The sequence below is a fragment of the Sclerotinia sclerotiorum genome, genomic scaffold (assembly GCF_000146945.2).
Source record: "Sclerotinia sclerotiorum 1980 UF-70 scaffold_13 genomic scaffold, whole genome shotgun sequence".
NCBI lineage: Eukaryota > Fungi > Ascomycota > Leotiomycetes > Helotiales > Sclerotiniaceae > Sclerotinia > Sclerotinia sclerotiorum.
In genome coordinates, this window is record NW_001820823.1 from 809,790 (window position 1) to 834,710 (window position 24,921).

At 41.8% G+C, this 24,921-nt stretch overlaps 11 protein-coding genes across 11 annotated transcripts, besides 1 other annotated feature; 5 read left to right on the plus strand and 6 right to left on the minus strand.

Annotated features, from left to right (window-relative positions):
* Positions 1 to 29: part of a sequence feature (Short protein (SS1G_09454, EDN93587.1) was converted to a misc_feature.) that runs on past the window's edge.
* A 487-nt stretch (positions 30 to 516) lies between these two features.
* Positions 517 to 1,141, minus strand: SS1G_09455 (predicted protein; the record flags this gene model as incomplete). The annotated part of the gene is made up of 3 exons (XM_001589683.1): positions 517 to 693; positions 729 to 1,080; positions 1,134 to 1,141. The coding sequence occupies 3 exons, from the start codon at positions 1,139 to 1,141 to the stop codon at positions 517 to 519; spliced, it is 537 nt and encodes a 178-aa protein (XP_001589733.1).
* A 3,461-nt stretch (positions 1,142 to 4,602) lies between these two features.
* SS1G_09456 (hypothetical protein) lies at positions 4,603 to 7,389 on the minus strand (the record flags this gene model as incomplete). Its single annotated transcript, XM_001589684.1, has 4 exons — positions 4,603 to 5,768; positions 5,819 to 6,187; positions 6,234 to 6,674; positions 6,816 to 7,389. 4 exons carry the CDS (start codon positions 7,387 to 7,389, stop codon positions 4,603 to 4,605), a joined length of 2,550 nt encoding a protein of 849 aa, XP_001589734.1.
* A 274-nt stretch (positions 7,390 to 7,663) lies between these two features.
* On the plus strand, positions 7,664 to 8,600 carry SS1G_09457 (predicted protein; the record flags this gene model as incomplete). Its single annotated transcript, XM_001589685.1, has 3 exons — positions 7,664 to 7,714; positions 8,013 to 8,113; positions 8,393 to 8,600. 3 exons carry the CDS (start codon positions 7,664 to 7,666, stop codon positions 8,598 to 8,600), a joined length of 360 nt encoding a protein of 119 aa, XP_001589735.1.
* Positions 8,601 to 11,430: 2,830 nt separating this feature from the next.
* On the minus strand, positions 11,431 to 11,699 carry SS1G_09458 (predicted protein; the record flags this gene model as incomplete). The annotated part of the gene is made up of 2 exons (XM_001589686.1): positions 11,431 to 11,616; positions 11,673 to 11,699. The coding sequence occupies 2 exons, from the start codon at positions 11,697 to 11,699 to the stop codon at positions 11,431 to 11,433; spliced, it is 213 nt and encodes a 70-aa protein (XP_001589736.1).
* Positions 11,700 to 14,523: 2,824 nt separating this feature from the next.
* On the minus strand, positions 14,524 to 14,706 carry SS1G_09459 (predicted protein; the record flags this gene model as incomplete). The annotated part of the gene is made up of 1 exon (XM_001589687.1): positions 14,524 to 14,706. One exon carries the CDS (start codon positions 14,704 to 14,706, stop codon positions 14,524 to 14,526), a length of 183 nt encoding a protein of 60 aa, XP_001589737.1.
* A 295-nt stretch (positions 14,707 to 15,001) lies between these two features.
* Positions 15,002 to 15,375, plus strand: SS1G_09460 (predicted protein; the record flags this gene model as incomplete). Its single annotated transcript, XM_001589688.1, has 2 exons — positions 15,002 to 15,018; positions 15,225 to 15,375. 2 exons carry the CDS (start codon positions 15,002 to 15,004, stop codon positions 15,373 to 15,375), a joined length of 168 nt encoding a protein of 55 aa, XP_001589738.1.
* A 1,955-nt stretch (positions 15,376 to 17,330) lies between these two features.
* On the plus strand, positions 17,331 to 18,973 carry SS1G_09461 (hypothetical protein; the record flags this gene model as incomplete). The annotated part of the gene is made up of 4 exons (XM_001589689.1): positions 17,331 to 17,417; positions 17,479 to 17,535; positions 17,588 to 18,307; positions 18,356 to 18,973. 4 exons carry the CDS (start codon positions 17,331 to 17,333, stop codon positions 18,971 to 18,973), a joined length of 1,482 nt encoding a protein of 493 aa, XP_001589739.1.
* Positions 18,974 to 19,149: 176 nt separating this feature from the next.
* Positions 19,150 to 20,061, minus strand: SS1G_09462 (hypothetical protein; the record flags this gene model as incomplete). Its single annotated transcript, XM_001589690.1, has 2 exons — positions 19,150 to 19,934; positions 19,992 to 20,061. 2 exons carry the CDS (start codon positions 20,059 to 20,061, stop codon positions 19,150 to 19,152), a joined length of 855 nt encoding a protein of 284 aa, XP_001589740.1.
* Positions 20,062 to 20,621: 560 nt separating this feature from the next.
* On the plus strand, positions 20,622 to 20,738 carry SS1G_09463 (hypothetical protein; the record flags this gene model as incomplete). Its single annotated transcript, XM_001589691.1, has 1 exon — positions 20,622 to 20,738. The coding sequence occupies one exon, from the start codon at positions 20,622 to 20,624 to the stop codon at positions 20,736 to 20,738; it is 117 nt and encodes a 38-aa protein (XP_001589741.1).
* Positions 20,739 to 21,904: 1,166 nt separating this feature from the next.
* On the plus strand, positions 21,905 to 22,300 carry SS1G_09464 (predicted protein; the record flags this gene model as incomplete). The annotated part of the gene is made up of 1 exon (XM_001589692.1): positions 21,905 to 22,300. One exon carries the CDS (start codon positions 21,905 to 21,907, stop codon positions 22,298 to 22,300), a length of 396 nt encoding a protein of 131 aa, XP_001589742.1.
* Positions 22,301 to 23,806: 1,506 nt separating this feature from the next.
* SS1G_09465 (hypothetical protein) lies at positions 23,807 to 24,736 on the minus strand (the record flags this gene model as incomplete). Its single annotated transcript, XM_001589693.1, has 1 exon — positions 23,807 to 24,736. One exon carries the CDS (start codon positions 24,734 to 24,736, stop codon positions 23,807 to 23,809), a length of 930 nt encoding a protein of 309 aa, XP_001589743.1.
* Between the last annotated feature and the right edge of the window lie 185 nt (positions 24,737 to 24,921).

Here is a 24,921-nt window from a genome sequence, read left to right on the forward strand (position 1 = left end):
AACAGATGGCGTTGAGAGAAGCTTCTCATTTGATACTTTGATTCATGCAAGAATTCACAGTTATGGAGAACAGAGATCTGTAGAAGAATTTTGTCATGGGTATGTAGCTAACTATGGAGAGGAAGAACGATGTTAAAGCGGGGTTTGAGGTTGCTTGATATGATTGTTCGGAAAGTCATGCACTTTTGTTTGTCTTCCCGAGACTACAATTTGTACTTAAAGATTATGACAGCTTCAAAAAAACCTTAGATTGACGGTAGTGTTGACGACTGATATGTCTTTGACCTAACTGGGCTATTAAATTGATTGTCACATGAATATCATGCGACTGCGGTGTTTTCACCGGGTATTTGGAGGACATATTTTAGAATTAGACTTTCAAATACATACATAAGGCTGTCCCAATATTCTAGGGGGAATAAGCCAGCTGGAAGATCCGAAAACCCTAAGAGGTAATAAAGAGTTATCAATTGCCCCATCTATATACCCATAATGCTCCAAAGCACAGCCTTGGCCTCATCTGACATGAAAGTTCCCCCAGAAAGATATGCCGACCAATCTCCAACTTTGTGCAGTGCAGAACTTGCTCCTTTTGATCCCATAAATCCTGCAGACACCGACGATTTGCCAATTACTTCCGACGGTTTCCATATTGAGCACCGAGGCAATCATCAAGTCGATTGAAACGCACTTCTTATTCCACGCCCTTCAAAGAATCAAAAACGAACGGTATCAGGATTAAGACCAAGTGCACAAAACATTTTCTTCTGCTTCCTCAAAGAATCCGCAGACTTCTGTTGTTTTTTAACGACGTCAACACCTTCATCTTTCTGAAATTGTATCTCATTTTCGACAACTTTAGGGCTACGATCGGTTATATTTGACCGCATCAAGATATCTTCCATATCCTTGATTCTTTGTTCCATCTTGCCACAGAGAAGATTGAGATTCTGGATGTTGGCTTCGTGATCTTCGACGATGGTAGTGAGGTCTTCCATTGGTGTTTTACCTTTTGAACAATGACGCTTGCGAATGGGGTGTCGAACTGGCTTGGAGGGTTGGTTGGTGGAATTTTTGTGACTATATTCGCAAGTTAGCACCAAAAGCTCCTCATGAGGGTATGGAAGATTTACGCTTCCATTTTGCTTGATTTTTCTGATTTTGGGAATTGTTTGCAGGAATTAGCGTTTTTATTGCGTGTTGAAAGTTTGTCTAGAACGGGTTTTCATGAGCAAAGATATACTGGACAGACCTGATTGTTGAATTTTGAGTCATATCTATGGGTACGGCGTTTTGATAATTCACAGTTCATATTCACCAGCAAGGTATGAATCAATCTACCGTACCATTCCAAGTATACTGAGACTCAGTATAGGATTTTAATCATTGAATAAGCTATCATTTCTACCAAGTCATGTGCGTAAAATGATTTTAATGGTAAGTGAAGAAAAAGACTACTTCTTGAGTAAAGTTCATCTCGCCTTGATTGTATTTTTAGTGTTTTTGGCACTTTCTTTGTGAAATTAGCGGTGGCATAGCGGAGAGACTATCCTCTGTACTCGAGTAAATCATATATATGTATTTACCTAGGCGTAATACAATTATTCACTCAAAGCTGCTCGGGAGTGCTTAGCATTAATGGCTCCACTCAATCATTGGTCAACATTTAAATTTAACTAAGCGCTCCTGATAGGTGTGGAACGATCATATCAGTACCACAAGATCTCACCACAGTTCATCATTAAAAACTCTCCTAGTTCACTAGATTATTTCATCATAACCACGGCGGTACTGTAGATTATATTCAAGGCTTTTTTATTCAATATTAAGCATACCATCTTACAACTCCACATGCTGCAAGATGATTTCAATGGCTTGTTCGGAAATCTTGTAAGATCTTATATAGAAAGCCGAAATATTCAGTACCGAGCTCGTGGTCGTCTAAAATCTATCAATATCTTTAATGTCGCTTCTCCGCACAACCATACTCATTAGCCTCAGCCAAAAAAAAAAAAAAACGCTGGACGATTAAAAGTTCTAGCAGTCATACAAAAATCGGTATCTGCTACATGTCAAGCAACCATTGTCCTGTCATTACATTCAGCTTAATGCAAAGCGTTGGGTCACGCTACGTACCTGAATAGTTTACACCTTATTGTCACAATTTGCTTACCATGAATCACCACCTTACTTTTATTTAACTTACTAAAATGAAGATAGAATGAAGTTCAGATTAGTTACTAAAACGACTATCTTCAGCAAGGGACCACAAGAAAAAAATTTCCCTTGAGTTGAGACAATCTATAGAACACCATTATAAGATTCGCTTCCTCCTGTCTGAACGCTAGAGCTCTTCATCAAACGACGGAAAAATCATAATCATAAAGAGCTATATGACATAAAGAGAGTATATAATCTCTTTCTTCTTTCTACATATTAAGTAAAATTTAGACAAATAGTTAAGATCAAGAAGACACCTACTCAGGTTCTCGGTACAACGGTTAAATGTCGGAATAGGGCACTAACTTCAACTCCTCTAACTATTTATATAATGAGGTTTCACGAAATAACAGTATCATCTGACGTTCCTAACTTCAGTTAACTTCACTTCATTTTATTCATTCTTAAAACTAAAATTGATTTTCTTAGAGTCACAATTTACAAAGTTTTAAAGTATATAGTTGAGAGGAGTTACGGATATATATATATACATCTCGAAATATATCTCTAGCAAATATATCCACTTAGTTATACATAATTATTACTCACAAAGAATTCCCTCTCTAAACATCTACTGTAGATATCAAACTCTCTTATCTCATACTATACCCTCGAATTCCGATACTTATATATAGTTTCCTAAAACAGCGGGGAAAAGTGAATTCACCACCTAGTACGCAGGAAGTATAACCTCATACAAAAAGACCAAAAAAAAAGAACTAGAAGCAAGATTTATCATATACATTTCTGGACATAACTTTAACCCCCAAGAAATTCCACAATTTCACTCATTAATTCCCAATCCCCAATCCCATATCAAAAACCCATCACATTAATATCCATCCTCCATTGACCTCCAACCCATCCTCCAAGTTGCCAACCCGCCCCTAACCACCCCATCAACAACAAACCTCTACCTATCACTTCCATCCCATTTTATCCCACTCCATTCCATTTCATCATATCATTCAAACCCATAACATCAATCTCGAACCACACTACATATCTTCATCTTTATCCCAAAAATTATTTTATTATTCATTACCTATTACTCTCAGCATTCCTCTATCAAGCTTATTTTATTCTAACAGAAAGAATACATCCAATTCAATATCCCACATCATTTTTCATTTTTTATATTCCAATTAATCCCAAGAACCTCCCGCACCCACCTCCCTCTTAGCAATCCTCCCATAGAATTACTCTATAGCTAACTGACACACTAATGAATACATCAATATACTACACAATCCATCTAACTAGGCATATAAATAAATAAGATTACATTAACCCACACTCTCACCATCACACATCCCTATTATTACCATATCCAATCTCTCCATCACACACACCCAACCTCACCACAACATCCAAACCCAAACTCAAACCCAAACCCATCCTCTCTCACCTCACATTACATCACTGAACAAACAAACAAACTAAAATAAAAATTACCAACCAACTGGGTATTCATTTATTTCATTTAATTCATTAAGATATCCATGTATCTCTCAATATCCCATACTTCTCCTCTATCTATCTATAATATCTATCTATAATCATACAACCCCTGATTTCTACACCTCGCTATCAATATCGATATTATACTATTATAATACACTACGAAAACCTCCTTTCTCCTTTTCTCCTTCCCCCCTTCCTCCCTTTCCCACCCTTCAACCAATCTCCTAGAGCAGCTTCCATTATCTTCACCACCTTCACAATCCTAACAAACCCATGAAATCTCTATTCTTTTCATTTTCCTCCCTTCACCTCCCTCCACCGCGCCCTATCTCAAAATCTCCCTCCTCCTCATCTTCATCCCCACAACCCCCAACAAACCCCCAAAGACTAAAATAAAACACAAAAACCCCCTCCTAAAAAATCACAATCGCCCACAAAAGCACCACCATAAATCATCCATCCATCCATTCAATCAATCCAATTCACATAAAATTAAAAAGGAAAACCCACTCTCCATCTCCAACACTCAAAGACCCAGCCTCCACTCAAATTTCCAAATACTGATTAGTCAGGTACTCAAAGACAGACTCCGCTTCATAGAAGTTCAAAACACCCCCCTCCTGCCCCACAAGGAAGAGACGCTCTATCGTATAAGCAAGAAAAGCAAGAAAAACGAGTTAAAAGAATTTTCGAGGAAAAAATATTTTGATTCTATGTACAATCCATCGTTACCACCCCCTATCTCGGCGTTTTTGGTATCCATAAAAGCAGAGCACTTACTAATCGCTACAGTGATATACAAAATTCATTTCTTTCCCTTCCCTTCTAAACCTTGATTACCCTTTACTCCCATTATTTACTCCATTTCATCCTTCCTTCCTTCCTGTTCTCCATAATATATCAACCATTCAAACACAATCACCTCGTGACGGTGTTTTTCTGGCCAATCGTTCCATTCCCCAAATCTACTTTACATTCCACCAAATTAACCGTGTTCCCGCCTCCCATCGAGATATTCATAGCAGCCAAGTTCTCGAAGGTTTCTTGATTGAAGAATTTTTGAAGCTGTGTTTGTGCTGTGATTGCATTATCTAAGTTTTCCTGTTGCAAAACAAAAAGTACTGTGACTCTAGCAAAGTCTAGAACTTCCTGAGTAATAGAAAAGACAGCTGTTGGGTCAATTGTAGAAGTTGTTAGGGTTGCGGGTGTGGTCTTCGTGGTGCTCGGGGATGAAGTTGTGGAAGGCGGTGCAACAGAGGTTGATGCGACAGAAACAGTTGAAGTGGACACATATTGTGACGTAGAGTCTGCTGAGCTGATGTCAGTGTAGATGTAAGTTGCATCTGAGTTTGCAAGGGCGCGGATCTCGGCTTTTGTAGGATCTGGCTGTGCATTTCTTTTTACTTTGTTGGCCGTGGAAAGCGTCACTTCAGCACTCGCATCTCCCATTCTTTCATCACTTCCATCAAAAGTGACCAGCGAATTTTCCGACGCACAACTCAAATCCCCGGCGTTGAATCTCGCCAGAATGGTATTCTCGAATAAAGGGATCGAAAAATTGGTTTGAGCAGCGGAGATTAGTCGAGGTATAGAGTCGCCAATAGTCATGTTTGTGGCAGTGCCTGATGACGTGGTGGTACAACCCGTAGATCCTGCAACTGTGCATGTGCTGCCTGTGAATCCATTTGTGCATATGCAAGAACAGACACCATTGTCGAAGTAAGAAGTTCCTCCATTTTTACAAGCAGTTGAACTATCTGCCGCGCAGATTTGTACTGGAGTGGGGGTTGCGGTGGTAGTTGTTTTGTGTTTGTCAATTACGAGAAATTTAAGAGGTACGACGACGGCGGCCGCAATTATGATTAGTAAGATTATAATAACGAGGATGAAACCCCAACTAGGCAGACCGCAACACTTCCTTTGCCTTCTTGCATTTGTGTCATGTTTTGGATCATTTGAATCGTATTCTGGCCAGGCCGATAAGGGTCGTGGAGTATCGCGAGCAGGCGTTTCACGACCAGGCGGTGGAAAGGCCGATAACATTCCGGAAAGAGTAGAACCTCGTCTCTCATAATTAGGTGAAACTGTTATATGTTAGAGATTGCGATCTAAAAGAAATATCAACCACACTCACGTTCGATTTCTTTCTCGCTTGGGAAATCTCTGTCGCTGGGAAAATCGTCCAAACCCATCCGACTTGCTGGTCTTTTGCCACGATCAATCATCGATGCTAATCTCGTTGCTCTTCGAATCAAGTCTGGTAAACTTGTCAAGCTACCTCTAGATTCTGCCTCTCTTACCGCATCAATATTGAGACGTGGTGGTCGACGCAATGCCGATAGCCTACTAAATGGTCGTCCATCATTTGCAGAAGACGATTTGCTCGAGTCGCTAGGTAAAGCACTTGCTGCTTGATATGCTCCGAGCATAGCACTTGCGTTTGGGCTCTTTGTTCCATCTCGTGAAGGCAGATCAGTGGTTAGCGCCATGGCAATTGTTGGAACTGATTGGTCAGAATTCGATGGAGTAGGGATCAATGAGTCCGGTACCATTTGCTAAAGGTGAATTCAGATCCCCAGGCATCGGCCACTGTGTTGATCTTTGAGCTTCTACTGAACTTAATGTCGACTGTTGTAACGGTGTTGGGTATAATCTCCTGGCATCCGATGATGGCGTAGGTATTGCAGCAAGTCGTGCGGGATCGATTTGACCCGAGGATCGTGTTACGATCATAGAGGGTCTTGCTCGTTTGCCAATGCTAGCACTTCTGATCAATCCTCGATCGTCGTTATCATCTGATGCTCTAGATTCTCGACCTTCCGATACTGTATCGAACCTCCTATCATCTTCATAATCATCCTCATCCTCATCCGATCGATAATAGCCAGGCGATTCTGGTCCCCAACTTGAAGGTATAGCTGCACTCGATGCATATGAACTATGTGAGCCTGGAAGTGTTCGTGGACTGAGACCCAAGCCCTCAGATACCTCTGGAATTGGGGATACATAAGAAAGTTGAGAATAATATGATGAAGCACCTCTTCTAGCAGTTGGTGGTGGTCCTAGATTAGTACTTCTCCTTGCCGACGGTGGAATAGCTGGTATTGGAACAGGAAAGTCAGGTATCGTACCGACCGATGAGACGGTAGATTGACGTGACGATGATGTTAGTGGAGGAGACTGTAGTGATTGGTAGTTTCGATCAAAGCTATCATCTTGATTTCGTGGTGAGCCACGAGTTTGTGATTGGGCAAATAAATCTTGTGGCTGCGAATATTGTTGTGGTTGCGAATATTGTTGTGGTTGGTATTGAAATGTTGGGGTAATATCTTGTATTCTAGACGAATCAAGGATTGAAGGTACATGACTAGGTCTTGGTGGTCTTTGAGGAGGTGGACCTCGATTAGGAGGAGGTTGATACTGTTGAGGCTCTGGGCCAGGATTTGTTGCCATCAACGGCCATTGTGGTACTTGAGTAGGTCGAGAAATCGCTAGACCGACAGTACTTTGAACACCGTTTTTCGTCATTCCTGGTGAACCTTGAAGTCTTGCTCTGGGCGGACTCGGAGTATTGCTCGTTGATGTAGGATCATAAGGTCTTGGGGCGGGTATCGGTTCGGTAGGTTTACCTGCTGCCGCTCTTTCTCTTGCCCTCTTCACTGATCCACCTCTACTTGGCGCATCCCATTGTTGTTGTTGACTCATCTGATACAAATATCAGGTCGTTCGTACTACCAATAGTGAAATGAAACTCAGGTACCCGCAAATTCGAAACCAATATCCAATCGTTCGGGTCCTTCCGTGTATTATTTCGTTTGTATCTGCATGAAGCCGTTCCGCCTAGATTATTATTTCCGCAGTCGTTATGGGTCCTTCTTCCAAGACCTCGAAGGTGACGAATACTTTGTCCTGGGATATGCCACGCCACAATAAATTTTAAACCAGTGACTGAAAATAAGGATCGAATGTTTTTGAAAAGATGTTGAAGGCGAACCTTAAAGGTTTGAAGAATATAAAATTGCTAAAGAACGTAATTTCGGTTCACTAGGAGCCGGCTGGGAAAATAAAGAAGAATTGAATGTCTATTGGATCAAAGGGGTACTCTCGCATCTCAAGATCGAAGACGATTCGTATGTAGTGAATGAAAGAAGCCAATCAAGGCGGTTTGTGAAGTCGAGGATGCACTGTGGCGGTCCCTAAAGGCGTAAGCTACGCAAGCACAATCAATTAGTAACTATCGCCAGCGACAAACGGCCTGCGCGCAATGACAGGAAGAGCACAATAGAGCCAGTATCAAAATATTGACTGGAGACGAAGAGTGGCCATAGGGTAAGACACAAGATACCGGTAGTCTCGCTATCAACTACCACGGACTTTTGGCTGACACAAAAACTCATATAGAAATATGCCTCGGTCTTCAATTGACAAAGTAATGACAGCATTGGGATGATTTCCTTCAACGAAGACTTCACAAATAAAGCAAAAGCCCAAAAATTTCTCAAGATGGCACAATACAAGTAATCATCGGCTATGTTGAAATCATTCACATACATTTGATGTTTCGCAAGCCCGAGTGGATCCTTCATGCGATGTGAAGACTTCTTTGAATCGTCTTCTCTTCTGCCTTGATAACGTCGATAACTTTTTCGAGTCGATTGGAATATGTATAGACCCCCGTACGTTGACCTCAAAACGTTCTCTTCTTCAGCCTGCTTGTTGTGGGAGAAGCCGGTCTCTGCAGGTACAAGTTGAAAAGTCGGGATACTTGTATTTATTTTGAGGAGGGAAGTGGAGAGTATGGTATGTGGAAGGAAGCTTTCGAAGCTTGTAGGCACTCTTTGGTCGTTTCAGAATCGGGATCCTATCACCAACCTATTGTATCCAAAATGAGCGTCGAGCCGATCAAGCGATGCTGAAGCGCAAGTCTTGGGTATGAAGTTAAAGAAAGTTATCGACAAAAAATGAAGCCACAAGACGTCGGATTGGTTCGAGATCCAGTTCAAAGTCGAGAAAGGCTGTGGTTGAGAAAGGAAGTCAGGGTTCGGTAGATATTTTTGATAAACAGGAAGGAAGGATCTAAAGTGACATTTCGAGCCACACCAGATTTGTTTGAGCCAGTTAGTAAGGTCAACGGCCTAATTGATCAATGCTCCGTATCCTGATTGGAAACAAGTCAATTATGAATTTGAGGGGGCTTCCTGATGGATGGGTACGCGGTACTTTCTCATCGTATAAATGAGGGGATGGGGGCACATAAACGAAGTACGTACTTGGAACAATGCAGTGCATCCAAGGCACTCCAGATACTCAAGGTACTCGGGACTCTATGCGACTCGTCAATTCGATAATTTAACTGGCTGAGGGGCATAAATCTTGCAGAAAGGGCCTTCAATCTGGACAAAAAGTTTCTTTTACCTTGTCCTCCGATTATCCATGATCCATACCATACCACTTAACCCATGGATAAGGTCGCCCGCCATACAAAATGTTTCCCCTGGCCATGCATGGTGATGAAAAAGAAAAGACATCCGATCGTGGTCAGACTTGGAAAGTGGTTCATATTTTTGGTTCACTTGGTCGCCCAAAAAGGTCTCGAGTGTTATTTTTTTTTTGCGGGTCACGACATTCACAGGGGGTTTCAAAAATGTCATAGGTATGATGGATTTTTTGGTCTCTTTTTGAGATGTTCAACTTCGGATAAATCGCGATGTTATTGGTCGGTTGATGAGTAGGCTAGACTCATTAGCTGGACATCGGTACTTGAGAAGAATATCAAAGCAGCAACAAGTCGGTGGTGTATGACTAAGTATGTGCAGCGCTGTCAGCCAATCATGTGATTGGAAGAGTAATGATACTGATGGCCGCTTTCAACAATTGACAATTGAGTCCCGTAGCTGCGTTTCTTATCATTATGCAGTTGATTTTCTGGGATTACCTTAGTCACCAATCATCTCTCATCAATCCACTCAGCCTTCCATCAAAGCAACTCCAGCTACTGCCAAGTTGCCATCCCATTTCAGCGCTACAACGTCCGCATCGCATGAACGGGTGAATCCAGGATACTGTACAAGCGAGAATGGGAGACGACAACATCTTAACCTTACTTGAGTGACAACAGATTACATACTCCGTACACGCTTTGTTGCACTTGATCATATATCATGGAGCTCATCCGCATCAACCACGTACATGTACGGTACACTCGCTCACCGGAAGGAGTACACATGGTACGGACTCACCTCCACACCAGCGAAACGCCGGAAGCTCTTTTTCATAAAATCTTCCTAAATCCTCGAATTATCTCAATATCTTCAATCCCTTTTCCACTTTTCTAACCACTTTCCCATTTATCACATACAGTCACAATCCCACCAATCTTTACCCTTGTCACCCTCGTGGTATTCCCATCCTAGACTCAGTCCGAGCAATCTTATTCCACTGTTTCAGATTGAAAAAAGAAGAAGGATTCTAATTCGCTTCACCGCAGGGTCAAGGATTACATAAAATCTGAGCGTTGCCATTCCTTACAGGGGCCAAAACCCCCATCTTTTAACCATTCAAGGACAAACTTACTGTACCTAGGTATCTTCAAGCCCTGAACTGGAGGCTTTAGAATTGTTCCAATAGGCATCTATGAAAGAACATTCCCTTCTTAACTAATATATACGTACATACATACATCACCTCAGACTTCCTTTTCTTTTCGCCATTTTCCTATTCAACTTTTAACTTTTTCATCTGATGTATCATAAGTTCAGGAGGTTGGGATTCTGATGTCAGCTCTAGTCTCGCAGATCTTGCATTGGCGAAATGCTATGTACGGAGTACAAGAAAAGAGAATATGCAGGTACACATCTTGCATCTCATTACTCGTCAATCCTAGCAAACTGGAGGGGGAAGAAGAAAAGATACATTATTACCTACGCAGGGCGTACAAGCAAGATATCGGATTTTCATCACACCGTCTTTCCGTAGGTGACAAGCCAACTTTCTCAAGAGGTCAGGTAATACGAGATCGTATCTCTTTCTCCTGTCTTCTTACTAAAATTCTCCGACCACGCTCACCGTCCTCACATTGTTCCCATCGTGATGCAACGTTTTTCTTTCAATTGCGCAACCTCATCGAGAACATTTTTCCTAGCGCATATCTCCATATTTCCCATATGCAATACCCCAAGGGTGGAAATGGTGTTAGTACCCAAATCAAGCGCCTTGAGGCATTTCCTAGCGATAAGCGGAAATGAACTATGGGGCTTTTTGCCATAATTACCCTAGCATTCAATTTACGGAGATATAATGTTATACAAAAACTTCAAAATATTATTTGCCTAGTTTCGAATTTATTAATGATCGGCCCAGATTTGACTTTGGGGTCCTCACACTTGATATCATCACGGTGGAGATATATTTGAATAAGGAGGATGCAAAATGAGTCAAGTGACGAAGCTTCATTGAGTTGTGGAATTATGAATGGCATATTTTTCATCTCCAGTCAAGGCGCGATACGCTTTTGGATTGGGATTATTCGTTTCGCTGCGCATCCTTTCCATATCTGCGTGGAAACTTCTACCAACACTATCCGAAATTGCATGCCGGCTTAGCACTTCTGGAGATTTTCAAGCGTTATTTCTGTGTCTCCTAAAGTTCTCCTATTTATTCCCCCAATCCCTCCGTGAATGAAATTAACTTCATGTTGGCAAAGTAATCCTGGGTGTCGTGATCCCGAAAATTCATTCTTCCATTCTTTTACTGTGGAACGTGGTTGCCAGCGCAGTAAACGAGTCCTTCATTGATTCCGGCAGTGGTTCGAGGCTGCTGCTGTACTATGTTTAGTCTTGTCCCACGAAGTACCTTCTGATGAACACACCACGATGTTGTGGGACATGGTACTGGATCCTTGGGTTGGCTTTCGATGTAGGTACCGCGATCATCCTAACATCCTACCGGCATATATGTATGTCTCATCCTTACTCGTATCTCCGTATCACTTCCATTTTGAGCCTCTCAATTGTCATTGCGGTGAAACTTTTTGGTGATACCAATCACGTTTATCGTTCTAAGGTTTAACAAATGCCAAATTACCTCCTGCTACTCATTACACGTGGTTTAATGTCTGGCCAAACGTTTGGTGATACAGCGAATTGTAATTTCACTTATGTTTTCTATTTTCCTTGGACTTCGTCATTACGCGAAATCTCTTAGTTTTTATTCTCCCGTTGGAGGGAATCGGATATAGCAGGTTGAGTTAGGTGGTACCATGGGCATCATTCACAGTAACAATCCACCCATGTCATCGCAAAATTTCCATATGTCGTCAGTTATCGTCTCCTGAAATTATTGTTGTTCTCTTCCATTCTAACTATATACCTAAAACTCTTTCGTCCGCACTATCGGAAGCGGGATAGTGGAGGAAAAAGAATAACAATACTTACTGTAGTACAGAACACCTCCTTCCCCCATATCATAAGTCAGCTCACATTAGGGTTCCCTCTGGGCTGGCTACTCCGCCAAGTATCCAATCTCAAAAGCCCATCTTGATTCCCCATTTCCCTTTTTTTTTGATAAAAAACCAACACTCAGAGCCCCATCTCCAGCCTCAACCTGACCAGTCACTATCACGTGTATTGAGAATATTACAACATAAAAATAGTATATTAGCTTAGATATATTATATATACAAACCATGCCTTACATCGACTCTAACACATAATAATCTAATAATCAATTAAAAACCAAACCAAACTAAAATTCCAACTCAACTTTTACCCTTGCGCACCGCGCAGTAACACAGTCCTTTTTATACTTGACTATCTCATTACCACACTGGTATCTAAAGTCCTGTTGAAAAAGTACGGGTTTCAGGGTAAATGATACTTCTGTCTTCCATCTTCTGACTTATGATGATGGATGGTAAGTATCCGTGTATACATCTCTGGATTGCTGACGATAATAAGGAGGGGGCTAAAGAGGAATTGCTTTTGGTATAGTGGGCGGGGAAGGGGAAGGGGGGAGATGCGGATATGGTGTATATGTATTTATATGATAAAGGGATATTTATGGATTTTTGAAAGATTATAAATTGGGATTATGGGATTATTGGATTATTGGAGGTAGATTGATTGGTTTTTTTTCTCTTATCTATTTTTTAAATTCGTATATAGTATTATTGTAGTGTAGTATGGTACCATAGTTTTAGAACAAGTAAGTCAGTCAATCAGAATATTCAAATCTATCCCAATATACAAAAAGTTCAGAAAATAAATTTGTTTTATATCTAGCCTGCCAGTTTGGATTATTAAATGCACTAGATCTCCGTTCGTGCTGAAAGGTGTATTGTCTAATAAGGAAAAAAAAACCATCTTCTCACCGCAAAATGGCTCGCAAACTACCCTCCAGAAATCGGTCCAGTTTTCGGATTTTAACACGAGAAATTATATCTAGATATCTTGCCGCACGCTTGCATAGGCAGTTTTACATGATACACTTGTAGCACTGATTATGTCTCCAGCACTGTCTTTAGCACTGTCTTTGAGAGTTATCATGGCAAGAGAGTTTAAGAGATGAAGACGCAATTTTGTGTCTCGCTGAGATGGAAGAAACATATTCTCGTGGTGGGTGTATGCTAGTGATATCAATAGTGGCTGTAGCGGCGACTGAGAAGGAGAAGGGGAGCAGAAATAAACGCACTACCAATAAAAATCATAAAAGTCTAGAAGAAACGATACTAGACCTACTTAGTAATAGCGGCATATAAATCTTATATCCAGGAAGATTTTTAGTTTATATAGTCCTAGTTCCAAGTCTGAAGGATACATACAATATTAATACTAAATCCAGAGCAAAATTGTCGACAGTTAAACTTATATATGCGATACTGGTATCGGTGGTATTTGTAGGATTTATATTATTTGGAGATTGAAGAAACTGCATGGTTGTGTATGGTTTCAGAATCTGATGTTGTGTTTTGTGTTTGAATGTTTTTGGTGGTGGGTAGGGAGGAGTTGCTGCTATATATAGTGTTGGAGGTAAACGTAGCGATGAGATTGGGGGAATGGCTGAGAAAAGATATGTTCTTTGTTAGTTTGTTGGCTAGTGGAGGGTGAGGATATATTAGCGATATTTGCTGTATGGTATTTGGCTGGAGCATAGTAGGCTAGATTATCAGCATGCGTTGGACATAGTATCGGCACTGGCAAACACTGCCTATATCAGCGAACCATAACTTTAGTTTATAGCGTGCCGTATATGACTTGTTTTGTTTTTACATCCCCATTGTAGGTTAATATTTCTATTTAGAGATGAACATCAGGATGATTAGGAGATAGGGAATGGGAATCAGTCGCCAATCTTGTGAATAACAACTCGTGCTAATGAACATATAGTCAGTAGATTCACCGTACATTTCAGAGATTCTTAAACGCTCGTAAAGAGAATCGGAGCCCTGCTGTTAGATTACTCTAGCTTATATTTTATGGGCTTCTTAGAATACCACCTCATGCAACAGCATCACCTAAACTCCCTACTTCAGCGAATGCTTCACAGAAGTCAAGTACTGAAAACCATGTATCGTCGAGATTTACTGCATAGGCGAATCATATAGCGCTTAATACGGGTCGCTGGCTAGGATTTGGTAATCTGAGATATGTGAGCGATACAATAACAGTGTAAAACATTGGGTGTGTTCTAGATTTCAAATAAACTCAACAACCGAAAGTCCCTCATTTTTTGACTGTGGTATAAGTGTGGGATGCCTTGACTGCAAGAAGATAACTCCTGAGGTTTAGGTTGACATAAATCTTGATCTGGTCTCTTGTGACAGTGTTTGTTTGGATCATCGAGTCATGCGTGAATTGCATCTTGAGAAAAGACATTTTTGTTTCTGTTGGTGACCGTCACCACATTTACGAAGACTGCTCGTGTTTGAGCCTGTTCAGATAGATTGCATGCAGGAGCACCAAGGAAGTCAAGAGCAGCTGCGTTATAACAACTGATATTTTCAGCAACACCACCGGTGTTAGACATTACCCATGCATCATGGTAGCCACCTTCAATTTTGCCTTAGCTTCGGCTTCAAAGGTGCTGCTGAGATCTTTGTAATTAAACCGTTTCGTTCCAACCTCTTTGATAACATATGTACTCGTGGCAGCTGGCGGTATATCGGTGCCAGTTGGTATAAAGTGGTGGGGAGGTTCGCACCTGAATAGGGGAGTAGCGAATTATTTATGATTAGGTCTGCACGAAAGCACATCGCGACAGAATAGCAGTCGTTGCAAGAATTCGAAATGCAACCAAATTGTCATTAATCCCAACCTGAATCATGGTAGAAATAGTGCAGTAGGTAGGTATAATAAGCCTTGCCGAATTCATTTTTACCTCTATGAGAACCATTACACGAAAACCGTGCCATGCGATGTTGACGTAACGACCTCCATTATTACAAAAGCAAGATTCAAGAAATAATATCAAAGCTACGCTGTTCATTGTTTTGCCATGGCCAAGAAATGCACAAAACAGTGGCGATACTAACTGACCATAAATAGCGCCGGAATTTACGTCCTATTTTACACGTTGAGTTCCTTCGGTATTGCTCCCATTTTTGGCAGCAAATTCGAACGCATCCTCCTCTCCCTTTTCCCTCCAGCCAACCAAATGCATTCGACCCAGTACTCGGAGCCGCCTGTCGCATGCTAGCAGAATGTCGTCGACTCTGCCTTGAGTTCATTTACACTATGCGTACTTTGTTCCATACTAGCTGCTGCAAAATTTATAGCTACCCAACTAGAAGTGGCATTTTCATCAAGGATAATTCTGAGGCCATGGATACGAACCTTCTTTCTTTAGACCGTTTCCACGAGACTCGAGGTCACTTGATCCCATTGGAGAAGATGTTTTCGTGAGATCTTACCTTTGTGCAAAAAACCGGGGCACTCTAGTGGAGAAGCCTACATCATCGCGAGCGGGAACGGTTGTCTTCGAGGTGTACTTACCAACACACAGGTGTACGTCATCCTCCTCCACGGATGCAGAAGGAAATTCTATTATTCGAATAGGCGACAAGTAGAATGAGTACTTGGGTATTATCTTGTGATGCGTATGAGGGTGTAACATTTCTTGCGGAGAGATTTCGGGAAAATCAAGATGACGGTGACTATGGATGAGAGGCTGGAGATGATGGAAGCTTTTGCTGCTGTTCTATGACAAGGAGGGGATGTAGAAGAACTTGGGGATGAATACTGGAATGGGGGGATGATGAATGTTTGTGGGATGTCATGGAAGAAGGCCAAAATTACACTCTTTGATGGATAGATCTCCAATTACCACATTTAATCTCTTCTTTAAGTGCAGCTTTCTTTTAGCATGACATTAACGCGCATGTCTGCGTGCTTCTCAACTTCCATTGTGATTAATTTTCGCTTGTAAATTCTCACACATATTTGTGAACAATCTCTATATCCTCTTGATACTAATTGTTTCATAAAAAATGGTTCTTTTCATACCCAAGTACCGACCAAGAGTTCCATGGACGCAATCTCTCTTATACTAGAGAAGAAATTTGGAAAGAAAAAGAAGCTAGCGGACTTAAAATCGATTTAGGTAAATACGCATAGCTGTGCAAAAACCATAGAGCGGCATAAGTAGTGATATGGCATCACCACCATCCATGAAAAGAATTTGGCATGCAATTTTGGTGCCTATGAAAACTAGAACATAGAAGACCAGCCACCCGTTCCTGCAAATTCTTAATGGTTGCATCACCTTTCGAGCCTCGAATATACTCGAGTATGCAATTTTCGACACTGTCAAGACATAGATTCTAGTCTTGTTGGTATCAATCAACATTGAACCCCAGAAAACAGGTGAAATTAGACTACTTGGGCAGAGGACTAGAAAGTGCCTCGGTATCAAAGCATGCCTTGACTTTCGCCGTACTGACAACATTTATTAATTTACCAGCGGCATGAAATAGAAAAATCAAAAGACATTGGAAATTCTGTAAGTCAAACAAAAAGGAAATCTAGCTGTTCTCTACCTTCATTAGATGCTGCAGGATACAATTAATGGACAACATGCGAATGATGAGGGTACACGACCATTCAAGTGATAAACGAAACGAATACCATTAGGTCAATGAAAATCTTCAATGTCCCCATTCAAATTAGACAACCAAATGGAGCTTGCCTAGATGCCTAGGGATTCAACTTTGTGTGTGGTTTGTTCATCCATGGCTCACAGGTGGGTTAAAGAATGATATATCACTCGAGGAGACTTTCATCGATGTATAAGTGAGTGAGCACGACATAAGGATATTTAAATTCATGACAATTGTTAATCACTAGAGACCTTTTTTATGACAGAAACCAACGACAGATATATCTATTTGGCAGTCATAAATTCAACACAGTACAGTGTCAAGCTTACTAAGCATGGTAAGGCTACTTAACTGTCCCTCATATTCCGGTGACCGAAACCAGCAAATGTGAAGCTAAGCTTCAGTACTTGCCGCGTCAAGGTTGACAACCTAGAACTCTCAAACAACTCCTCAACTTCTTCATCATCTCCATACCAAAACAACAGTTTTACGCTCTTTTTTGTAATTGTTCGTTTGACTTGATACCCCAAAACTCAATCAATTATTATTTGCAATAATGTCGGACGGACAGATTCGCAAGCCTGACAAGGACTTTTCCAAAGAGGTGGACACACAGCTTCCAGAAGCTGAGCAGCTAGCACAGGTACATCTCTTTTATGGATGGAATGAAATACAAAATTCTCTAACTTACTTTACTCTATTAGACAAATGTGCAAGCCGCCATTGAGAAGCTTACGGTATTGGAGAAACAAACAAGACAGGTCAGACCGAAACACTTTACACATCAGCGCACGCCATTAACATTTCCAACAGGCATCGGATCTTGCATCAACATCTCGAATCCTCGTCGGAATTGTCACTATCTGCAAAAATGCTGGCGATTGGAGTTTATTGAATGAACAAGTTCTGTTATTATCGAAGAAACATGGCCAACTCAAACAAGCTACAACCAAAATGGTACAGGTGGTTATGGAGCTTTTGGATTCAACACCAAACCTCGAGACAAAACTCACAGTTATCGAGACACTGCGAACGGTCACAGAGGGAAAGATCTTCGTCGAAGTTGAGCGTGCCCGAGTTACTAAAATCCTTTCCGACATCAAGAAGGAACAAGGTGATCTCAAATCTGCAACCGACATCTTGTGCGAGCTGCAAGTCGAGACATTTGGATCGATGGAGAGGAGGGAGAAAACGGAATTTATCCTGGCACAAGTCGCATTATGTATAGAGAGCAACGACTGGACACAAGCTGGAATCTTGAGTCGGAAGATCAGTACCAAATATTTGGCAAGAAAGCCAAAGAAGACTCCGGAGCAATTAACGAAGGAGGCAGAGGATAGGGAGAAGAGAAGAAAAAAGGGAGAGGATGTTCCAGAGCCAAAGGAGGACGATGTTACAGATCTCAAATTGAAATATTACGAGCACCAAATCACTTTGGCGAAGCATGATAACAAATATCTTGATGCCTGCAAGCATTACAGACAGGTGCTTGATACGGAAGCTGTCGAAGAGGATCCTCAGAAGTTACATTCGGTAAGTTTGATACTTCCACTCTCTTGAAGAAAAAGCTAATATTTGCAGGTCTTGCAAAGAATCATTTACTATGTCATCTTAGCTCCTTATGATAACGAACAATCCGATCTCCTCCACCGCGTACACAAAGATACTCGCAATAGCCAAGTACCACTCGATTCCCAGCTTCTCAAGCTATTCACGGTTCCAGAGCTTATGCGATGGCCCGAAGTTTCAAAAATATTTGGACCACACCTTTGCGAGACTGATGTTTTCGACGTTTCAGAAGGTCAATCTGCCGACCCCAAGGCGCACAAACGTTGGGAAGATTTACGCAAACGTGTTATTGAACACAACGTTCGAGTGGTCGCCAAATACTATACACGAATTCAAATGCCTCGATTGACTCAACTTCTTGATCTGACCGAAGACGAGACGGAGAAATATATTAGCGAGTTAGTCACTGCTAAGACTGTCTTCGCCAAGATCGATAGACCTGCTCGTATTGTCAACTTTGCTAAACCAAGAGATGCGGATGACGTTCTTAATGAATGGAGTGGAAATATGAAGAGCTTGTTAGGATTATTGGAGAGAATTGACCATTTGATTACGAAGGAGGAAATGATGGCTAGGATTCAACCAACCAAGTCATCAAAGGGTTCAAAGGCTGGAAAGGTTAAGGCTTAATGATCTTTTCTAATCTACCATTAATGATACCTGCCGCTTTGTACAATTATTCTAGATTCTAATGACATGAATCTTTTATGCCTATGTCTATGATGTCCTATATCTATTCTAGCCTGTGACTCTATTGGCATGAAGAGGTGTCTCTTCTCGTTTTTATGAAAACCTCTACTTCTCACTCAAAATGGCACATCCATATCCTCGACGCTCTCCTCGACCACCGGCTTCTTTTCATCCAAACATTTTACCATAAACCCAACAGCTACATTCCCAAACTCCTTTCCCATTGGCACAAAATGTCCTCCCGGATGAAAACACACTTCCCTACTCCCCTCCTCACTCGCCTCCACCAAAGCCATACTCCTATGTTCTTCTACCACAGTATCCAAACTCCCAATAACATGCAAAACCCGCGTTTTCAGAGGTGGATTATAAAATGCCTCGTATCCTTCATACGGCGCATAGAATCCAGAATACAAAATACAAAACTTCAGCGGGGGTTGACGAAGTTGTTGTTTCAGGGTTGTGAAGCAGGCAGGATAAGGAAGAGCCTCAGAGGGGTTCTTGACACACTGAAGAGCAAAAGCACTCTCGCGATTCATCTCCAATAAACTCGCTACGAAATACGCGGCGCATGCGCCTTGGGAAAATCCGATCACGCCGTCAATTCCTCCCGCTTCTTGGATCGTGCTCGCGATTACTTCGAGCCCTTTTTCAATGCCGGCGTATCGCGCTCCGCCCGTCTCCCGCTTCCACCATCCGTATGCGTCGGTTGGTGCGAGGGAGGGATCGGATGTCGGCGTATAGCCTGGTATGTCGGCTGGTAGGAGGGGGATTGGTCCCGTGGGGTAGAGGAGTTGGATGCCGCCTGGGTAGATGGGGTGAGAGGGGGGGAATTGTCGGTTGAGGAGTTTGGTTAGGGCTTTGGTTTTGGAATTGAAGGTTGGGCCGGATTGTGTGTAGCCTTTTGGGTGTTAGATGCTTGAATTGGTCTGTGAAGAGTAAGGGAGAGGGTATATACCATGTATCATTAAAATCTTAAGTTTCCTAGGTCCAGACCCCTCTGTAGGTGTTGTGCCATTTGCAGTCATATTTCCAGTTTTTGTAGAAAATCCGCGAGAACGTGAAGATATTAAGGATCTAGAAGAAAGAGAGAATGTATGAGTATTAAAGGAAAAAGAAGTTCGAGAGAGGGAAAATGGAAAGGCATGGTGCATTTTGAGGGACGATGTATCTGAATGGAGATAAGGAGGGGATATGACAAATTCGGGTCAGCCTCGCCCTAGGCTTATTTTGGGCCGGCGAGGTTGTAGGATCGGTGGGATGGAATGAGTTTGGGTTAACATCTTTGCATTTATGGACACTTTTTTGAGATGTGATGAGTGGTTCATGAGTATTGGTATTGATGTAAGACTTTGAGGTTTTGGTGCTATTGGTATAGAGTTGGTTGTTCTGCAAGGCTTTATGCTCGTGTACGACTTTCTTGTGGATGTAAAATCCCTTAGAAAGAAAGACCTGGAAAATCTCCCCTAGTATTTATTGCTCGAGCATACAGGTCCTAAAGTTTATTGACACAGAAACCTGAAGTGTCATCATCTCTCGCATCAATATATATTGCATCGGAAAGTCGAGAGGAGTGCTCGTCGCTCCTATGGCTCCACCTCCTCAGATTAGCGAAAATCTCGACTTCCCCTTTGAGCCTTCATCTTATGCTCATCCTAAATCTAGCATTCAAATTCAAACTAGCACTACAACTCATCCGTGTTGAAATAAGTTCTTCAGCTTCATCATTAATTCCGTTGATGGTGATGGAGGTGCCTAGTTTTTACCAACATTCTAATTCAACATGTGGAACTTTTCGCGCACTTCGAGACTCGAGCTCCCTTAGTCTGAATGGTTTAGAGAGCGACGTTGAAGATTTAGGGCTTGGCTTAGTACTTTTCCCCGGAAGAATGTTTAGATGCCTGGAAATCCAAAAGATGTACTCCCCTTTGGTTGCATGGATAGTTGTCATCACACAGGTTGTGGGCATGTTTTTATGCAAATTATCCTGTTTCATCACCCTTTGTCACAGTAGTCAAGGCACATCATCTTGTACTGAGATAAAGGATGTCAAATGCTACGCGGTATAGCAGGAAGAAGCCTTTCTGTCTTGAGAGTTTTTTCACGCTTCAACCCCAGTTCCTGATGTGTACGAAATCTTGAGATGAAGGAGAAGCGGAAGTTCTGATATCATTTGCGCGTTTCTACATCTTTACAGTCGGCTCAAAAGGGATAATCATCAAGGACAAGAATCTGATTGTTTTCACTTTTCACAAGGCTCCATACCTCTAAGATTTGACGACGCCTTTCCCAAGTGGGAACCGAAGCAACATCGGGGATCTACCCGGAAGTAAACTATGAAGCCTTATCGTACGTTCGGGGGGCAACGAGGAAGACCGAGATTGTATTTCTATTAATGACATTCGTTTAACGTCACTCGAAAATAACATGTAGTCTTGTATATTTTTTGTGGCTATCTGATCATCAACTGACCGTACGGGTCGATAATTTATGTACCAGTCTACTAGATTTTTATGGAAAAAGTCATCAAGTGATCTTAAATCAGACGTGCCTATGAATTTTCGTAATAGTTTCTGACTGATTCGAGGAAGCAGATGTGCAGGGGGGCGATAGCATTAAAAATCTGGGGAGCATCTTGATCCCGAAAACTCCATATTACCCGCGCTGTACTTTTTTTGTTTACATGATTTAGCTAGAGCTTTGGTGGTGTAGAGTCTAGGTTGGTCGGGAAGCTGCCGCGGGAAAAAATACTCGGATCCTATGCGGATCGGACGCTATAGATCTGCCCAAGCGGATCCAGAGAGCTAAAGCAATTAGAAGAAGCACTCCAGAAAAACACTTTCACGAACTGTGGAAGCACAGGCATTCGCCATGTGCATCATTCAAAAGTCATCTCACACCAATCCTGTAGATAGGTTGATTCAAACCTCTGCTACAAAGACTCGGATACGATTAACCCCTCCACAATTGCTCAATGCTTTGGACACAGGTTCGCAGCACTGCTTGAACATACGTGAACATCAAACCTGCCCTCTTACCGTCCTGGTTATTGCATATCAGGGGAAGGAGAGCAATGAGGCACACGAGACTTTTAATGAAAAAATAATGGCCGAGATTTTTGATCCCCTTCGCAGACAGAGAAAGTCTGCATTCCATTTCTCAGCTCGGCATATTACCGGCAATCATTTAGGAACCAGATCTGGCTTGCATCGGTTTTCAAAGTGCAGAACATCGTGTCGCGATGATGAGTTATTTGACCTTGGTTGAACAAGGCAATCATTGCAATTACCAAGCTTTAACATTAAACGCCCTTCGTACCAGTATCCGAAATTTCTGGTCCAATATAAGATTAGAGAAGTTGCAGCATTGTCATGTCGCGGAATCCTGCCTGTTCCTCAAATCAAATAAAAAGAAACCCCTTGAGGCTTTTCTGCGGTTCTTCCCACAGCCTAATAAAATCAAAAAGTCCAATATTTGACTTCATTTAGAAAGTACCTTCAACTCATAATTATATAATACACAATCCTATCTAGGCAATGTTGGTAACCACCTCTCCTTTCACCTAAAATGAGGCTACTGGAACTCAAGCGAGATCATAATACACGCCACGACAGCCTTGACCTCATAAACTTTCAAATCAACCACCGAGAGCCCTGCATTAGGGCTTAATTGATGCTCTTATCCACGGCGGTTAAAAGAAAAAGCTGGTGCTCATTAGTAAAAATTGGTAATGACAATTCCCCATTTGCAACGATAAAATCCATCCTAGTCACGTAGTCCAACAATGAAGTATCATTGTGAAAAGAACAGCAGCACCACCCAAGGAATTTTCTGTGAGCAGTTTTACAGAAATTATTCTGGAAGGGACTCATAAAATCAAGATGCGAGATATAAATGTAGTCAACTTTTCTAAGGAGATGATCAGTCGAATGTTCAAAATAATCAGTTTAAATCAGCTTATCTACCCAGTAGTAGCAGCCAATCTTCATGCCCCTCATTCCTCCCAGGGATCAGCTGTTGTCTTTGAGTGATCGCCGACTCTTGTCTCCTTAAATCTTGAGCTGGAGACTAATCATCAATATGGCTTTAAGCTTTTCATGATTACCAGGGCCGAAGAGCTTCATTATTCTCCTGGGAGCTCTGGAATCCAGGCCTTGTTGACAAGTATCATATAAAATGACTTGATCTATGCTCATTCATGCTCGGTGTGAGGCATGACAAGCGGGGAACTGGTTTAGAAGTGAAGGCTGCGGGGATTGCGGATGTGTGCAGAGGTGCGGAAGGATTTGAAGGAGGTGGGATAATGAGACATTGATGGATGTATTAAAAGCTAGAACTAGCTACAGGAGTAAAATCTGTGTCTTTAAAAACTTATCGTACCCAATATTTCAAAGCTCAATTTTTATCTACGGAGAATTTCTTGATGACTTCGGGATAACAAAATAAAAAAATTGATAAATCGTGATTGATATCGAGTTTACGTGCCCATAATAAGTTACATGATTAATCATGATCAACAGTCTTGCAATCAGATTAAATATCCAAAGTGTATTGATCCAATACTTCAGTATTTCAATTGATTAAACGAAGGGCAATTATATATTATTCCTAAATCAAACTCCTAACACCAAAGAAATACCGACGAAGAAAAGCTGCATAAAGTTTAGATCATACTGCAAATCTCCGTCTCCTAAGTCAAATGTCTCGCTGTTATATCCCCTAGTATTCTTTTCCCAATATCCAAGAATCTCATCCCATAGCCATATTCCCTCATCACGAACTCAAAGTAGTGCCCCAGCCCTTAATTAAGGGTATCAATTCCCCGCAATAACTCCTCTCAAACTTAACATACGTCTTCCTTTCTCCGAAACTCCACGCTACAGCGTTCATCTCCTCCCTGTCGTAACTAGGTGCAAATTGCACAAATCTTTCCAATTGTGCATTTATGGCCGGCCACTTTTTAGCCGATCTTTCAGGCAATTTCAATGCATAATAACCCACCCTTTCGATATCCCCGCTGTCGATGTTGATTGTGACTGCGAATGTATATCCCACTGCGTTCAGAAACTCTCGCATTTCAATAAATTGGGATTGACTAGGTGGTTCCGCGCCGGCTAATGCGTTGAAAGCTGTCGCTTGTTGAAAAGATATAGGACCTTGGGCTCGGAAATATAGATTGACAGTTTGTTTATGGTAATCCACAGCCACATGTCGCACTTTCTGCAACCCCAATTCTTTGAACCTCTTCTCATGTTGTCTCACACTTTCTGGTACACCTTCGGCGCCTAATATATCATCAAGAGGTCTCATCCCACCAAAGTAAACCCATGCCTTTACCAATCCCTTCTCAGCGTCAAAATCGCATGACTCTTCGGGTGTCCCATCGTACAGCGAACTCCAAGAAGTAACTAGTTTCCCTAATGTATTGGCAATATCAGGAGACAGGAGACCGGCAGATGCGGCAATGGATACGGTATCTATTGGTTCCCGGGAATAGAACCTATAGTTTAAAGCATCACCTGGACGATCCGTTACGCGCCAGAGAACAACACCATTGTGGAAGGAGTGGGAATATACAGAGAGGGCCTCAATGGTTGTGCGCTCGGAGTATGGTGCATTGATTGCTGCTGAGAGATTCCGAATATCGTCTAGGAAGCGCGATTGGCTGAATTTTGAAGGCTTGGAGATCAATTGAACAACCATTTCGCCTTTGAAGTAACAGATCTTTAAAGAGACACGACTATCCCATGACTATGGTTCTGGGAATCCAAGGATTTATACCCAAATAAACTTCCCCAAGCCCAAGTAGTGGTTGCGTGTGACCATGTTATAATCTCGGCACTCATGCAATACGACTAAACCGGTATTCAACCCCCAAGTCTTGTAAT